The sequence below is a fragment of the Hypanus sabinus genome, chromosome 4 (genome assembly GCF_030144855.1).
Source record: "Hypanus sabinus isolate sHypSab1 chromosome 4, sHypSab1.hap1, whole genome shotgun sequence".
Classification (NCBI taxonomy): Eukaryota; Metazoa; Chordata; class Chondrichthyes; order Myliobatiformes; family Dasyatidae; genus Hypanus; species Hypanus sabinus.
This window is the reverse complement of record NC_082709.1, coordinates 76,695,721-76,714,038: the sequence shown is the minus strand read 5'-3', so window position 1 is coordinate 76,714,038 and position 18,318 is coordinate 76,695,721. Positions and strand designations below refer to the sequence as shown.

Below are 18,318 nucleotides of genomic sequence, written 5' to 3'. Positions count from 1 at the left end.
ATTTTGTAGATTGTCAATGAAAAAGAGGGTAATAATGAATACTGGACTTGAAGGAACAGCAAATCAGTGCAGGAAGCTTTAGAGAGATGCAGGAGTATTAAATCAGTATTAGTCACACAACAAGGAAAGAGGCCTTTTAGCCCAGTTGGTCCCACTTAATCCTATCTACCTCCATTTGGTCCATATTCCTCTAAAATTTTCTTACTTTTGTACCTGTTCAGGTGTCTTTTAATGTTCCTGCTTTAATCACTTCAGCTGATAGTTCATACCATACACCGACAAATGTCGCTCCTCTGTTCCTATTAAATATCTCTCCTTAAACCTGTGCCCTCATGTTCTTGATTCCCCAGCCTTGTGTACGGCGTTGACCCTATTTGTGCCGTCGTGATTTTATAACACCTCTAAGATCAACCCTCATTTTCCTGCACTTGAAGGCAGTCTCATTAATCAACTTCACTCCATAACCTAGTCCTTCGAGCCCTGGTAACATCCTCTAATCTCCTCCTGCACTCTTTACTGCTTAATACATCTTTCCTATAGCAGGGTGACCAAAACTGGACACGGTATTCTCAATGTAGCCTCACGACATTTTATATACTTCTATACTTGTGCATGCAAACAAACTACCTTTATCAAATTTTGGAAATTCCTTTCAAAATCTGCCCTACCCAGAGCTTTAACTGGGGATGAGATCTGAAACTAGTAGAGCTGTGGCTGCTGGTTCCAAAGTGCTCCCCTACTGATCCTTGGTCACTAGTCCTGCCCCTTTCTCCAGTCCCAGTCTATATTAGGAAAGTTAAAGTTTGATCAGGTCGAATGGAAATATTTATTTAATGTTTTAGATAAATTTGGTTTTAGTGTTAATTTTAATAATTGGATTAGAATGATATATAAAACTCCTATCACTACTGTTATTACTAATAACTGTAGATCCCCTTTTTTTAAACAGGGAAAAAAGCTTTCACGGGGGACAAAACAAGGTTGTCCATTGAGCCCTTTGTTATTTAACTTGGTATTAGAACCACTTGCTGTCGCTCTCTGTTAAGCTAAAGATATTCTTGGGATTCTTGGGAATGAGACCATTCATAAGATTTTTCTGTACACTGACGACTAACTAGTTTATATTTCTAATCCCAAGGAATCTATCCCTGCCTTGCTAAAATTATTTAATGAATTTGGAGATTTTTCGGGATACAAATTAAATTTTTACAGAAGTGAACTGTTCGCTTTAAAAGAATCTGTTTCTATATATGATAATATTCCTTTCAGAGTCACGGATTCCTTTAGATATTTAGGCATTACAATTACTAGAAAATATAAAGATCTTTATAAAGCTAATTTTGTTCCCTTGGTAGATTCTATGAAATATTTATTTAGTAGATGGAATCCACTTACATTTTCACTCATTGGTTGCTTCCATGCAGTCAAAATGATGATTTTACCAAAATTTTTAGTTATTTCAGAATATCCCTGTTTTTTTGACTAAGAAGTTTTTTGATCAGATTGGTTCTATTATTTCATCTTTTATTTGGAATAATAAAAGACCAAGAATTAGTAAATATCACTTACAAAATTTAAAAAAGGATGGAGGTCTTGCTTTTCCTAATTTAAGAATGTATTATTGGGCTGTTAATGTGCAATATATGTCCCTTCGGTTACAATGGATTGATGAGAACAATCGACTAATTTGGGTAGACTTGGAGCTGAAAACTGTGAAACAGTTTTATTTAACCTTGTTATTGGGAGCTGCCTTACCTGTACAATTAGCTAAAGTTGCTCATTTAAATTTATATCCTGTGATTAAGCATTCTTTACAAACTTGGCTCCAGTTTTGTAATTTTTTAACCTTAAAAAATTTAAACTTTTTAGTTTAATGTATCAAAATTATTTTTTTAGGCCTTCATTGAGTGATCCAATTTTTTTTACTTTGGAAAAATAAAGGCATTAATTCTTTTTTGGATTTTTTAAAAGAAGATGGACTGATGTCTTTTGAACAATTAGTTGATAAATATTCTCTTTCATACTCACACTTTTTACAATGCCTTCAAGTTAGACATTTCTCACAAAAATATTTAAGTAATTTTCCTTACACATCGGATGCTGACCTGTTAGATATTATTACGAGTATGAACCCTTTGATGAAGGGTTCCATTGGAAGAATTTATAATTTACTATCACAATGGGATAAGCATCCTTTATTTAAGATTAAACAAGATTGGGAAAAGGAACTTAATTTGATCTTTGTGGTGGAGGACTGGATGCGGATTCTGAAGTTGGTTAACTCTTCGATCTGTGCTAGTCGTTCACTGATTGAATTCAAAATTGTACACTGTTACTATTTGATGAAGGAGTGATTGTCTAAAATATTCCCTAATGTTAATAGATATTGTGATAGATGTAAAACTGAGACAGCTACATTGACACAAATGTTTTGGTCCTGTTCTATATTGGAACAGTTCTGGAAGTCAGTTTTTTCTATAATTTCTAAAGCCCTAAAAATGAATTTACAACCTAACAAATTAACTGTGCTTTTTGGAATAATTCCTCAAAATATTCGCTGTATCTCTTTGTCTGACCAACACGTGATTGCATTTGTCACATTGATAGCTAGGAGGGCCATTCTGTTGAAGTGGAAGGATGCGTCGACTCCCACTTTGTCACAGTAGTTTGTAACATACATAAATGATCTGGATGATGGGGTGGTAAATTGGATTAGTAAGTACGCCGATGATACTAAGGTAGGAGGTGTTGTGGATAATGAGGTGGGTTTTCAAAGCTTGCAGGGAGATTTATGCCGGTTAGAAGAATGGGCTGAACGTTGGCAGATGGAGTTTAATGCTGAGAAGTGTGAGGTACTACATTTTGGCAGGAATAATCCAAATAGAACATACAGGGTAAATGGTAGGGCATTGAGGAATGCAGAGGAACAGAGAGATCTAGGAATAACAGTGCATAGTTCCCTGAAGGTGGAGTCTTATGTAGATAGGGTGGTGAAGAAGGCTTTTGGAATGCTGGCCTTTATAACTCAAAGCATTGAGTACAGAAGTTGGGATGTAATGTTAAAATTGTACAAGGCATTGGTAAGGCCAAATTTGGAATATTGTGTACAGTTCTGGTCACCGAATTATAGGAAAGATATCAATAAATTAGAGAGAGTGCAGAGATGATTTACTAGGATGTTACCTGGGTTTCAGCACTTAAGTTACAGAGAAAGGTTGAACAAGTTAGGTCTCTATTCATTGGAGCGTAGAAGGTTGAGGGGGGATTTAATCGAGGTATTTAAAATTTTGAGAGGGATAGATAGAGTTGAAGTGAATAGGCTGTTTCCATTGAGAGTAGGGGAGATTCAAACGAGAGGACATGATTTGAGAGTTAGGGGGCAGAAGTTTAAGGGAAACACGAGGGGGTATTTCTTTACTCAGAGAGTGATAGCTGTGTGGAATGAGCTTCCTGTAGAAGTAGTAGAGGCCAGTTCAGTTGTGTCATTTAAGGTAAAATTTGATAGTTATATGGACAGGAAAGGAGTGGAGGGTTATGGGCTGAGTGCGGGTAGGTGGGACTAGGTGGGATTAAGAGTTCGGCACGGACTAGGAGGGCCGAGATGGCCTGTTTCCGTGCTGTGATTGTTATATGGTTCTCTCAAGTGATGCTCTGTCTTAGTTTGGAGAAAATTAGAAGTCGAACCTTTGAACCTATGTTTGATTTAGAGAAAAGATGGGGTTCATTTGCTTCCTATTATCATTTGAGTTAATTGATAGATTTCCTTCACGATCTAATTATAAATTTTTGTATTTTTTTTGCTGGCGGTTTGATGTTTATCTTTTTTAGAAGCTTTTTGTATGACGCATGGCTCTGGGGTTGAACACCCAATGGATTTTTTTCCACGTTCTTTTCCTTTAGTAGGGTTTCTTTCTTTTCTTTTTGTTACAAAAAAGTTTTCAATCTTTTAATATGAATGTCTTTTTTTTCTTTGAGGCATTGTAAGTGATGTTTAATTTGATGTATTCTTGCCAATTTTGGATTGATAATAAAAAGATTTGAAAAGAAAAAGAAAGGAGAGTTAAAATTCCATACTATATCAGCCCTATTATTCTTGCACCTTTCTGCAACCTTCCTTCATAATTGGTTCCTCTAATTCCCATTGACTATTGGGTGGCTTATTGTACAATCAGAAGAAGGTGTCCACTCCTTTCTTTCTCAACTCCACCCATAAACAGGTTGATAGGGTTAGTAAGATGGTGTGTTGGCTTCATTAGTCAGGGGATCGAGTTCAAGAACCACGAGTAATGTTGTAACTCTTTAAAACTCTGGTTAGATCACACTTGGAGTATTGTGTTCAGTTCTGGTCATCTCATTATAGGATGGATGTGGAAGTGCTAGAGATGGTGCAGAGGAGATTTACCAGGATGCTGCCTGGATTAGAGAGCATGTCTTATGAGGATTGGTTGAACGAGCTGGGGCTTTTCTCTTTGGAGCGAAGAAGGATGAAAGGGAACTTGATAGAGGTGTATATAATGAAAAGAGGTATGATCGAGTCGATACCGGAGACATTTCCCCAGGTGAGAATGGCCGGTACAAGGGGGCATAATGGCATGATGAATGGAGGAAAGTAAAGGATGTTGTCAGTGTTAAGTTTTTTTTTAAACACAGTGGTAGGTGTGTGGAGTGAACTGCCTGGGTTGGTGGTCGAGGCAGATACATTAGGGGCATTTAAGAAATTCTTAGATAGGCACGTGGATGATTTAAAAAATAAATTAGGGTTAAGGATTAGATTGATCTAGAGTTGGTTAAAGGGTTGGCACAAAATTATAGGCCAAAAGACCAGTACTGTGTTGTAGTGTTCTATGTCCCTCTACATGTAATAATACATTAGATCTTAAATGCATTCTTTGCATCTCCAGGACCTGACAAACCCTATGGGTAGCGTGTAGAAACAGCTGGGATCCTAGCAGAGATATTTAAAACATCCTTAGTGACAGGAGAGGTACCAGAGGATTGAATGATAGCCAGTGTTTTTCCGTTGTTTAAAAAAGACACTAAACAGAAACGAGGAAATTATAGGTTGTTTAGTCTGACATCAGTTGTGGGAAGTTATTAGAATGTATTCTGATGGACAGGCTATATAAGTATTTGGATAGATGTAGACTGACACAGTGGTCAGCATGGCTTCATGTCTAACCAATCTTGAGGAGTTTTTTGAGGAAGTTACAAGGAAAGTGGATGAAGGCAAGGCAGTGAACGTTATTTTGTGGACTTTAGTAAGGCATGTGACAAGGTCCCACATGGGAGGCTGGTCAAGAAGGTTCAGTTGCTCAGTATTCAGAATGTGGTAGTAAATTGGATGAGACATTGGTTTTATGGGAGAAGCCAGAGAGTGATAGTAGAGGATTGCCTCTCTAACTGGAGGCCTGTGATAGTGGTGTGCTGCGAAGATTGGTGCTGGGTCCTTTGTTGTTTATCATCCAGATCGTTGATATAGATAACAATGTGGTTTACTGGATCAGCAAATTAGCAGATGATGCCAAGATTAGTATGTAGTGGACAGCAAGGAAGGCTATCATGGCCTGCAGAAGGTTCTGCATCAGCTGGAAAATGGAATTTAATGCAGCAAGTTTGAGGTTTTGCATTTCGGCAGGACCAACCAGGGGAGGTCTTACACAGTGAACGGTAGGACACTGAGCAGTGTGGTAGCACGAAAGGATACAGGAATACTGGTCTATAATTCGTTGAAAGTGGTATCACAGGTAAATAGTCATAAAAAATGGTTTTGGTACATTGGTCTTCATAAATCAATGTATTGAGTACAGAAGGTTGGGGTGTTATGAAGTTGTTTAAGACATTGGTGAGACCTAATTTGGAATACTGGCATGCAGTTACGGTCACCTACCTACAGGAAAGGTGTAAACAAAGTTAAGAGTGCAGAGAAAATTTACAAGGACATTCCCAAACCTGAGTTATAAGGAAAGATTGAGTAGATTAGGACTATTCTTTAGAACCTAGAAGATGGAGGGGAGATTTGACAGAGGTATTCAAAATTATGAGGGGTATAGATAGGGTAAATGCAAGCAGGCTTCCACTGAGGTGTGGTGGGATTACAACCAGAGGTCATGGGTTAAGGGTGAAAGGTGAACAATGCTGCTACAGCATCACTGGAATACAGAGAAAAAACAATGATCAGATGTGCTGGCTCATGTCAGTGGTCTGTAAATTGTTGAAAAGAAGGTGCATTGAAAAGTGTGCTTGTGTGCTGTAACACGGGAACAGGCCTTCCACCAGCACTGTTGTGCCAAATTAATTAAATTGATATTCAAATAAATGCCCTCTAAGCTGATCCTTTCTGCTGACACAATGCCCATATCCTTCCATTTTGTGTACATTCATGTGTCTAAGAATCCCTTGAGCACCCCCCCCCCCCATTGTATCTGCACCCCAGGCAGCACATTGCCGCAGTACTACAGTGCAACACATTAAAAATACTGTGACAATAAGAAATACTTAAAAAGTATAAATAGTCAAAAAGAGCGAAATAGTTAAAGTAGTGTTTATAGACAGTTCAGAAATCTGATAGTGGAGGGGAAGAAGCTGTTCCTAAACATTGCGTGTGAGTCTTCAGGCTCCTGTACCTTCTCCGTGATGGTAGTAATGGGAAGAGGGGATGTTCTGGATGGTGAGAGTCCTTAATGATGGATGCTGCTTTCTTGAGGTATCACCTTTTGCAGATGTTCTTGGTGGGGTGGTTAGTGCCCACGGTGGAGGCCGTACATGTAAAATATATACCTCAATCAGATCTCCCCTCAGCCTCTGCGATTCCAGTGAAAACACGTTAGGTATGCCCAACCTCTCCCTGAGGTGGGTTGTGAGATAAGGTATTGGGGGAAATTCTCTGTTCTGGAGTCTGGAGGTCTGTGCTTTCAGGGTTTGTATTTTCTGATGGGAGAAGAGAGAATATTCAGAGTGGGTGGGGTCTAAGTTCAAAGTAAATTTATTATGAAAGTGCATGTATGCCACCATACACTTTCTTGCAGGCATACTCAGAAAATCCTTGAACCACAATAGAATCAATGAAAGAGCACACCCAACAGGGCAAACAGCCAATGTGCAAAATACAACAAACTGCAAATACAAAACAGAGAACAAATATAAATGAGCAATGAATAGCAAGAGCATGAGATGAAGAGTCCTTGAAAGTTAGCCCATAAGTTGTGGGAACACTTCAGTGATGCAGTAAGTGAAGTTATCCCCACTGATTCACTGAGGTGTACACGGAGTGTACAGAGAAGTGCAGGCAGAGCGCTGGAGGGGGAGGCTCGTTTCCGTCATGTGCTGAGTTGTGTCTGCAAGTCTCTGAAATTTTTTTGCAGTCATGGGCAGAGCAATACCAAGCTGCTGTGCATCCAGATAGTCACAAAACACAATACAGCACAGAAACAGGCCCTTTGGCCCATCTAGCCTGTGCTGAGCTGTTATTCTGCATAGTCCCATCAACCTGCATCTGGACCAGAGCCCTCCATATCCCTTCCATCCATGTAATAATGCTGCAATTGAACCCACATCCTTCACTTCCACTGGTAGCTCATCCCACACTCTTTGAGTGAAGAAGATCCTCTCACGTTCCCCTTAAATATTTCACCTTCCACCCTTACTCTCTGACCTCTAGGTCTCATCTCACCCAAGCTCAAAGCCTGCTTACATTTCCCCTATCTAGCCCTCATTATTTTGTATACCTGGATAAGAAATTCCTCATTCTCCTACACTATAAAGTCCTATCCTTTTCAACTTGTCCCTTTAACTCATGCTCTCAAGTCCTGTGTGAATAGGATGCTTTCATGGATAAAAGCTGGGGGTAAACTTTAATGGCACATGCCACATTTCGTTGATACACTTTTTTGGTGATGTCTAGGCCAGCATTTAGACAGACACAGGTTCACTGTGGATAGTTAGCGTAGATTTCCTAGGGATATTTTGTGCAATAAACATTACATTTCTTGGAAAGTTATTGAATGTGGAAATGAAGATAACTATACGCTGGATATTTTTGCAAAATTCCACATAACATAGAACATTACAACTTAGTACAGGCCCTTTGGCTGATATGTCAACCTTTTAATCCACTCAAAGATCAATCTAACCTTCCTCTCTTGCATAGTCCTCCATTTTTTAAATCATCCATATGCCTATCTAGCAGTTTCTTAAATGCCCCTAATGTATCTGCCTCTCCCACCATAGGTGTTCCATGCACCCACCACTCTCTGTACAAACCCCATTTCTAGAAAAGTTGGGATATTTTCCAAAATGCAATAAAAAAAAATTTGTGTTATGTTAATTCACGTGAACCTTTATTTAACTGACAAAATTACAAAGAAAAGATTTTCAATAGTTTTACTGACCAACTTAATTGTATTTTGTAAATCTACACATTTAGATTTCGATTTTTGTTTTTATTGCATTTTGGAAAATATCCCAACTTTTCTGGAAATGGGGTTTGTAGATAAAACCTACCTCTGACATCCCCACCCCCCATACTTTCCTCCAATCTCCTGGAGATTGGAACCTACCTCTGACGTCCCCACTCCCCATACCCCCCATACTTTCCTCCAATCACCTGGAAACTATGCCATCTTGAATTAGCCATCTCAGCTCTAGGAAAAGGTCTCCAGCTATCCACTCGATCTATGCCTTTTATCATGTTGTATTCCTCTGGCAAGTCACCTTCATCCTCCTTCATGCCAAAGAGAAAAGCCCTAGCCTGTTAAACTTATTGTCATAAATCTCCTCTGCACCCACATCCTTTCCATAATGTGACCAGAACTGAACACAATAATCCAAGAGTGGTCTAACCAGAGTTCTATAGCACTGCAACATTACCTCACAGATCTTGAACTCAGTCCCCAACTAATGAAGGCTAACACACTATACACCTTCTTAACCACCCTATTAACTTGGACAGCATCTGTGAGGGATCTATGGACGTGGACTTCAAGATCCCTTTGTTCCTCCAACCTGCTAAGAATCCTGAAATTATCTCTGTGTTCTACCTTCACTTTTGACCTTCCAGAAAATCACTTCACACTTTTCTGGATTGAACTCCACCTGCCACTTTTCAGCCCAGTTCTGCATCCTGTCAGAATCCTACTGCAACCTTCTACACTTTCTTCACCAATCTTCGTGTTACACCAGGGCCTGGGGAGATTCTTCACCAATCTTCGTGTCATCTGTACCACGTTCTAACCTACCTTTCAAATTGAGTGTAAGCATCTATGTTCAATCATTCGTCGTCACAATCATGTCACTCCAGACTGCCCCAAATTATACTCGCATCAGACTAAATCTGCACCTGTGTGATCCCATTGCTGTACACAGTGCTCTAGTCTGAATGGATCAAGGGTGCTGGAGATGGCTTGATACGGAGCCTACATCCAGCACCCCTGTTGACAAAGTCACAATCTCTTCTGGTTCTGTTTCAGAGACAGCCATTGTAACTCTGATCAGCTTTGGAAGCATGGGCTGTGGAGATCAGTGGGGGTTTTGTGTAGTAAAGTGTTTTGGAGAATTGGAAGTTAGAGGCTCCAAGGTGGAATGGTTGAGGAGGTCAAAAGTTTGGAGCATGGAACTAGGGTGATAGGGTAGAGGTTGTTGGGCACCGGGAAGTTCAGAGGAAGGAGGTGTCTTAGGGCTCATGTTAGTATGGAAGAAGCTGAAAGACTATGCTGTGACTTTCAAAGGAAAGGGTTTGGGTTAGCAATTTGTTAGGTTGTGCAGTGAGTTTGAGATCAGAACATGATGGATGCCACAAAGGGAATATTTAGTATTGTGAGTCTGGTATCAGGATTACTATGTGAAAGAATTTAGGTAGCAGTGAAAATCTTGAGACCATAAGATTTAGGAGCAGAATTAGGTCAACTGGCCCGTTGAGAATGCTCTGCCATTTCATCATGGCTGATCCAATTTTCCTCTTAGCCCCAATCTCTTCTGTTCTCCCCATATCCCTTCATGCCCTGACCAATCAAGAATCTATCAACCTCTACCTTAAATATACATAGGGTCTTGGCCATTCACCACTCTTGGTGTTCTGTGCGCAGTGTCAGATGTGGGAAGTCTGGGAGATTCTCAGCTGCCTGGACGGCCACATCTGCGCCAAGTGTGTTGAGCTGCAGCTCCTTAGGGACTGTGTCAGGGAACTGGAAGTGCAGTTGGATGACCTTCATCTGGTCAAGGAAAGTGAGGAGGTGATAGATAGGAGCTATAGGCAGATAGTCACACTGGGGCCTGGGGAGACAGACAAATGGGTAATAATCAGGAGAGGGAAGGTCAGGAATCAGAGGCTTGAGAGATCCTGTGGCTGTACCCTTTCACAATAAGTACTCTTGCTTGAGTTCTGTTGGAAGGGATGGTCTACCTGGATGAAACAACAGTTGCTGCACCTCTGGCACAGAGTCTGGCCTTGTGGCTCAGAAGGGTAAGGAAAGGAAAAGGATGGCAGTATGATAGGGGACTCTGTAGTTTGGGGGTCAGACAGGCGATTCTGTGCATGCAGGAAAGAAGCATGGATGGTAGTTTGCCTCCCAGGTGCCCGGGTCCGGGATGTTTCTGATCGCATTCACGATATCTTGAAGTGGGAAGGAGAACAGCCAGAGGTTGTGGTACATATTGGTACCAATTGCATAGGCAGGAAAAGGGAGGAGGTCCTGAAAGCAGACTACAGGGAGTTAGGAAGGAAGTTGAGAAGCAGAACCGCAAAGGTAGTCATCTTGGGATTACTGCCTGTGTCACGTGATAGTGAATATAGGAATAGAGTGAGGTGGAGGATAAATGCGTGGCTGAGGGATTGGAGCAGGGGCAGGGATTCAGATTTCTGTGTCATTGGGACCATTTTTGGGGCAAGAGTGACCTGTAATCCCAGGGGGACCAATATCCTGGCTGGGAGGTTTGCAAAGGCTATCAGGGAGAGTTTAAACGAGGATTGCTAGAGGTGGGAACCAAACTGAAGAAACGGAGGAAGAGGCGGTTGGCTCACAAATAGAGAAAGCTTGGAGACAGTACGGGAGGGAGGATAGGCAGGTGATAGAGAAGGGACACACTCAGACCGATGGTTTGAGATGTGTCTATTTTAATGCATGGAGTCTCATGAACAAAGCGGATGAGCTTAGAGCGTGGATCAGTACTTGGAGCTATGATGTTGTAACCATTTCAGAGACTTGGATGGCTCAGGGGCAGGAATGGTTACTTCGAGTGCCAGACTTTAGATGTTTCAGAAAGGACAGGGAGAGAGGCAAAAGAGGTGGGGGACGTGGCACTGTTGATCAGAGATAGTGTCATGGCTGCAAAAAAGGAGGAAGACATGAAGCGATTGTCTACAAAGTCTCTGTGGGTGCAAGTTAAGAACAGGAAGGGGTCAGTAACACTACTGGGTGTTTTTTATAGACCACCCAGTAGTAACAGGGACATCGAGGAGCAGATAGGGAGACAGATTCTGGAAAGGTGTAATAATAACTGGGTTGTCATGGTGGGAGATTTTAATTTCCCAAATATCGATTGGCATGTCCCTAGAGCATGGGGTTTAGATGGGGTGGAGTTTGTTAGGTGTGTTCAGGAAGGTTTCTTGACACAATATGTAGATAGGCCTACAAGAGGAGAGGCTGGACTTGATCTGGTATTGGGAAATGAACCTGGTCAGGTGTCAGATCTCTCAGTGGGAAAGCATTTTGAAGATGCTGATCACAATTCTGTCTCCTTTACCATCGCATTGGAGAGGGATAGGAACAGACAAGTTAGGAAAGCATTTAATTGGAGTGAGGGGAAATATGAGGCTATCAGGCAGGATTTTGGAAGTGTAAATTGGAAACAGATGTTCTCAGGGAAATGTGTGGAAGAAATATGGCAAATATTCAGCGGATATTTGTGTGGAGTTCTGCATAGGTACATTCCATTGAGACGGAAAGGATGGTAGGGTACAGGAACCATGGTGTACCAAGGCTGATGTAAATCTAGTCAAGAAAAAAATAAGAGCTTACAAAAGGTTCAAAAAACTAGGTAATGATAGAGATCTAGAAGATTATAAGGCTAGCAGGAAGGAGCTTAAGAAAGAAATTAGGAGAGCCAGAATGGGCCATGAAAACCCCAAGGCATTCTACAAGTATGGGAAGAACAAGAGGATAAGACGTGAGACCAATCAAGTGTGACAGTGGGAAAGTGTGTATGGAACTGGAGGAGATTCCAGAGGTGCTTAATGAGTACTTTGCTTCAGTGTTCACTACAGAAAAGAATTCTGCTGATTGTAGGAATGACTTGCAGCAGACTGAAAAGCTTGAACATGTAGATATTGAGAAAGAGGATGTGCTGGAGTTTTTGGAAAGCATCAGGTTGGATAAGTCACTGGGTGCAGATGAGATGTACCCCAGGCTACTGTGGGACGTGAGGGAGGAGATTGCTGAGCCTCTGGTGGTGATCTTTGCATCATCAATGGGGATGGGGGAGGTTCTGGAGGATTGGAGGGTTGCAGATGTTGTTCCATTATTCAACAAAGGGAGTAGAAATAGCCCAGGAAATTATTGACCAGTGAGTCTTACTTCAGTGGTTGGTAAGTTGATGGAGAAGATCCTGAGAGGCCGGATTTATGAAACATTTGGAGAGGTATAATATGATTAGGAAAGTCAGCATGGCTTTGTCAAGGGCAGGTCATGCCTTACGAGCCTGATTGAATTTTTTGAGGGTGTGACTAAACACATTAATGAAGGTAGAGCAGTAGATGTAGTGTACATGGATTTCAGCAAGGCATTTGACAAGGTACCCCATGCAAGGCTTATTGAGAAAGTAAGGAGGCATGGGATCCAAGGGGACATTACTTTGTGGATCCAGAACTGGCTTTCTGACAGAAGGCAGTGAGTGGTTGTAGACGGGTCATATTCTGCATGGAGGTCGGTGGCCAGTGGCTCAGGGATCTGTTCTGAGATCTCTGCTTTTCGTGAGTTTTATAAATGACCTGGATGAAGAAGTGGAAGAATGGGTTAGTAAGTTTGCTGATGAACAAAGGTAGGAGGTGTTGTGGATAGTGTGGAGGGCTGTCAGAGGTTACAGCAGGACATTGATAGGATACAAAACTAGGCTGAGAAGTGGCAGGTGGAGTTCAATCCAGATAAGTGTGAGGTGCTTCATTTGGTAGGTCAAATATGTTGGCAGAATATAATAATGGTAAGACTCTTGGTAGTGTGGAGGGTCAGAGGGATCTTGGGGTCTGAGTCCATAGGACTCTCAAAGCTGCTGTGCAGGTTGACTCCATGGTTATAAAGGTATATGATGCATTGGCCTTCATCAATCCTGGGATTGAGTGTAGGAGTCGAGAGGTAATGTTACAGCTATATAGGATCCTGGTCAGACCCCACTTGGAGTACTGTGCTCAGTTCTGGTCACCTCACTATAGGAAGTATACGGAAACCATAGAAAGGGTGCAGAGGAGATTTACAAAGATGTTACCTGGATTGGGGAGCATGCCTTAAGAGAATAGGTTGAATGAACTCGGCCTTTTCTCCTTGGAGCGACAGAGAATGAGAGGTGACCTGATAGAGGTGTTTCAGATGATGAGAGGCATTGATCATGTTGATAGTCAGAGGCTTTTTCCCAGGTCTGAAATGGCTAGCACGAGAGGGCACAGTTTTAAGATACTTGGAAGTAGGTACAGAGGAGATGTCAGGGGTAAGTTTTTTTTTACGCAGAATGGTGAGTGCGTGGAATGGGCTGCCGGCGACGGTGATGGAGGCGGATATGATAGGGTCTTTTCAGAGACTCCTGGATAGGTACATGGAGCTCAGAAAAATAGAGGGTTGTGGGTAACCCTATGTGATTTCTAAGATAAGGACATGTTTGGCACAGCTTTGTGGGCCGAAGAGCGTGTATTGTGCTCTAGGTTTTCTGTTTCTGTGTTTCTCTGGTTGAAGACATTCCTCCTCATCACCGTTCTAAAAGCATGTCCCTCTATTCTAAAGCTGTGTCCTCTGGTCTTAGACTCTCCCACCACAGGAAACCTTTCACCATTCAATAGGTTTCAGTGAGGTCACCCCTCATTCTTCTGAATTCCACTGAATACAGGCCCAGAGTCGTCAAATGCCCTTCATTTGATAAGCCATTCAGTCCTGGTATCATTTTCAGGAACCTTCTTTGAACCCTCTCCAGTTTCAGCACATCCTTTCTAAGGAGCCCAAAATTGCTCATAATACTCCCAAGTGAGTCCTCACCAGTGCTTTATAAAGTCTCAACATTACTTCCTTGCTTTTGTATTCTACTCTACTTGAATTAATGCTAATGTCACATTTGCCTTCCTCACCACAGACTCAACTTGCAACTTAACCTTTAGGGAATCATACCCAAGGACTCCCAAGTCCCTTTGTGCCACAGTAGTCAAACCAAACTGCTTGACCATACACTTCCTGACATTGTAGTCCATCTGCCATTTCTTTGCATTCTCCAAGTCCTTGCTGTAGCCTTGCTACTTCCTCAAACCTCTACTTATCTTCATATCATCTGCAAACTTTGCAACAAAGCCATCAATTCCATCAACCAAATAACACACACAAAATACTGGTGGAACACAGCAGGCCAGGCAGCATCTATAAGGAGAAGTGCTGTTGACGTTTTGGGCCGAGACCCTTCGTCAGGACACATCAACCAAATTATGTCTTGGGTGGTATGAGGTCAAGGATTAGGAGGGAATTGTGGAAGTGACAAATTTCAGAAGTCAGTCCATGGGATTGGGGAGATTGAGAATTCAGATGTGTGTGAGCAGCTGAGTGATCAGATCAGAAGTTGATGGATGAGGACTTAAAAGATTTGGAGATGAGTCAGGGTCGGAACAAGTTGTCATTGGGAGATCATATGGTCAATAACTGGAGGGTGTATTGGGGCGTTGGACCAGGATTATATTATTGGAAGAGCTGGAAGATAGTGACGTTGCTGGGTGATGTCAGGTGAGAATATCAGTGTTTGTGAAGGGAACGTCAAGGGTTGTGTGATGGACTTGTTTATTACAAGTGTTTTGATCTCAACAGGTAGATGTCAGGACAACAGCTTTGGCCTTTGCAATCACAGACTCAGAGTTGTCAGATGAGGAAGCTTCGATTCTGGAGAGTGGAGGATTCACAGTGTCTCGAGGAACAACTCCGCAACTTTCAGATGTGTCTGAAGGTAAGGCAAATGTCCAAAGCTGGAGTATAGAAATCTTGCACAGCCCGGCACATTTGTCCCACTGAGCTCTCCAGTTATCCCATTCGCTCTGCCATGCCCTTAAAATCCTACCTGACAGAATTTATTTGCTTGGCTTTTGAAAAGCTCTGCTGCTCGACCATTCAGCAGCATTCACCATGCACCTTGCCTTCCCCCACTAGTAAATTGCGAAATAAGAACAAGTTTGCAGGGCTCTGGACCAGAGTGAGATGGGTATTAACAGCTCCTGGGCAGAATGGTCTCATTAGGCACCCCGATGGCTCTGATTCTAATCCTGTGCTTTCAGATCTGGAGCGGCAGAGTGTGCATAGTGAACCTGAGGAAGCTTTTGCCAGGGACCTGCCGGAGTTTCCCTCCGTGGAAGAGCTGTCAACTGACGGGAGCCCGTCCCACGTTGTGCCCCGTCTCACCTCCCAGACTGACAGCAGCACTCGAGACTCTCAGTTCTTCACTGAGACCCTGACCTCCCCTCTGCACTTTGTAAACTCCCATTTTAATGGGAATGAGGCTGCAAGCAATCAAGCAAAGACTGATCAAGCTCTCAGCTCATCCCTACAGAGTTTCAGCGAGGAGCTGGTAGCCTCTGCGATCACCACTGTGGTTCGGAACACACTATCCTCCCTTCTTTCCAGCCCTCTGACAGACAACCACACAGAAAGCTTGGGCTTCCTGCCTGCAGAGATAGATCAGAACTTCCAGACACCATCGGAGCTGGGACTGGATGAGGTGGAACCTCCGCAGGAGGAGGGGGATGATTTTGAGCTGCTCGATCAGGGGGAGCTGGAGCAGATGGACACGGAGCTTGGTCTCACTCAGCAGCTCAGGGAACCGGGTACTTCGCAGGGTGCAGCACCTGAGGCGCAGGAGGAGAGCTAGTGTCGGCATAGGTCCACAGACCAGATCGGTGAGAGAGACCAACCTTGGTCCTCAGCATGTGGTACCAGTCCGTCAGTGTATGGTACCAGCCCCTCAACTTTGCTCTCCTTCCCCTGCTGTGTGGCACCGGTCCAGTGATCCCTCAGACCGTGGCCCCAGTCTTCCCAGCATGTGGTACTACTTCCTAACCGCCCCTGCTCCCCCTCCTTGTGGCACTTACCTCTGTGGCTTCAGTCTGTCAGTTTGTGGCAAGTCTCTCACCCTGTCTGTGCTGGAACCCCACTGTCTCTCTGTGCTGGTACCTTAGTCCCGTTCTGCGCTGGGAAACCCGGTGCCCCCGTGTTTGGCCCTGGACCTCAGTCACTGCACATTGGGACCCCCCCACACACCTCAGCCTTTCTGTAATGTACTAATGCTGTTGTCCGTGTGGCATCAGTACACCTCTGGCCCCTCAGCTTCCAACCCCAGTCCCTGTGAGTGACCCGGGCATCTTGGAGTCTGGATCCCTCTTCAGTGTGTAGGCTTGTTTACCCCATTGGACCTACCTTGTTCTCCAGGAGCAGAGCAAATTCAAAAGGTTGTGAAGGACCAGGGTGTTTGCAGTTCATTGACTACTTGGCCGTTGTGGCAGCTGAACCAGCCTAAGCCTAGTCCCTGGCCTGTGATCCTTCTGTGGTTCCACAACCAAAGGCTGGTTATGGACTCATTTCTCCAGGAGTTAATGGAGAATCTACTGCCCCGATTCCTGTCAGCTATGGTTTCCAGTATACACTGACAGGTCTTAAGGGGAAGGCTTGTAAATGTTTTCTGGCATAAATGTTGGGGGCATACTTGGATCCCTCCCTAAACCTGGGACCAGATTAGTGATCATAAACACAGGTTTGGGTTGGGACTCACATTTCAGAGCATTGGTAATTTAGGATCTAGTGTGGGAGATTGAGAATTGTCAGGAGACAGGGCTTGTGAATTCAGGACCTAGGATGGACATTGAGAATTCTGTGGTAGGAGATGGGGGAGCAGAAAATAGGGGTTGGAAGGTTAGGATCAGGCATTCAGGGGCCCAGGCAGCAATCAAGAGTCGGCAAAGGGATTAGGAATTCTTAATTCCAGGAATTAGGGAACCTGAAATCTCGATCTTAGGTAGATCCTAACTCACTACATGCTGATAGAGAAGACTTGGCGTAGGCCAAAAGGCCTGTTTCTGTGCTGTAGTGCTCTGGCTAGGATCTAGTCTCATCTGTGATTCCGATGCGTGAGCCCCTCTCTGGATCTCCACTGGCCAGGATTGAGTTTCATCACCCCCAGTTTAACGGTTTTTTTCGATATTCTTGTGAAATTGCTTTCAGTGGCACTTTGAACCATTATTTCGTGTGCAGTCATGTTTACATTGAGGCAAGGGATCAGGAGGTACACCTTAAGCACTTTGTCTTTCTCTGTCTGTTGGGGCAGGGGAAGGTGAATTAGAGATCAGTGTGATGTCTGACAGTCACTGGTAAGATTTGTGAGATATTGAAAAGATGATGCTGGAACTGGCTGAACAGTGAGACACCCATTTTAATAAATAATGTTCAGGCCTTGGAACACAGTTTACATTAGAACCCAGTCATTAAATTAAATGTATTTATTTATCTAATCAACTAGGCAATACAGGTAAACTGGTTAGAGCCCAGCTTCTACCTGCTTAATACTGAACATAATCTGCTCTGTCAATATACAAGCATTTTTCTACTTAAACGTAGTAAAAAATGTGTTTGTAAACAAATAGCACGGCTCAGAATTTCCTTTCTCAATGCAAAAGAAACAAGAACATATTTGCTTCTGGGGGGGAGGGTGTTGAAGGCAAGCAGAAATCTTTGGAAGTGGGGGCACAGAGACTATTTCCACAGTGATTTCAAGGTGATAATTTCACTTTTAAAGTTGGGGTCTTTGGTAGGAGGAGGAAATTTCAAAGTCTTCAAAATTAGAGCACCAAAGAGAGTAATTCACATTGGTAGAAGGATCAGGACTAGGAGGACATGGATCGAAGGTGATGGGTGGGAAACTTACTGGTGAAATATTAAGTCTTTTATAACTCCCTGCCCCGAACTGCATTTGAGTCAACATCTCATTTAGCTCTTAACAATCTCTTCAGACACCCTGCACCTCATTTAACAGGCAAGTGAGGCTCCTGTTTTATATATTAAAACTGACCTTATTTTTAAAAATGAGATTTAATGGGTAAAGAATGAG

The 18,318-nt window shown here is 42.9% G+C and overlaps 1 protein-coding gene across 1 annotated transcript in view; it reads left to right on the top strand.

Annotated features, from left to right (window-relative positions):
• retreg2 (reticulophagy regulator family member 2) overlaps window positions 1–18,193 on the top strand; it is a 35,700-nt gene extending 17,507 nt beyond the window's left edge. Inside the window, exons 8-9 of the mRNA XM_059967453.1 lie at window positions 15,039–15,174; window positions 15,500–18,193. Coding sequence (XP_059823436.1) covers window positions 15,039–15,174; window positions 15,500–16,089 — 726 coding nt within the window. The 3' untranslated portion in view covers window positions 16,090–18,193. The remainder of the gene's footprint in view (window positions 1–15,038; window positions 15,175–15,499) is intronic.
• Window positions 18,194–18,318: the final 125 nt, after the last annotated feature.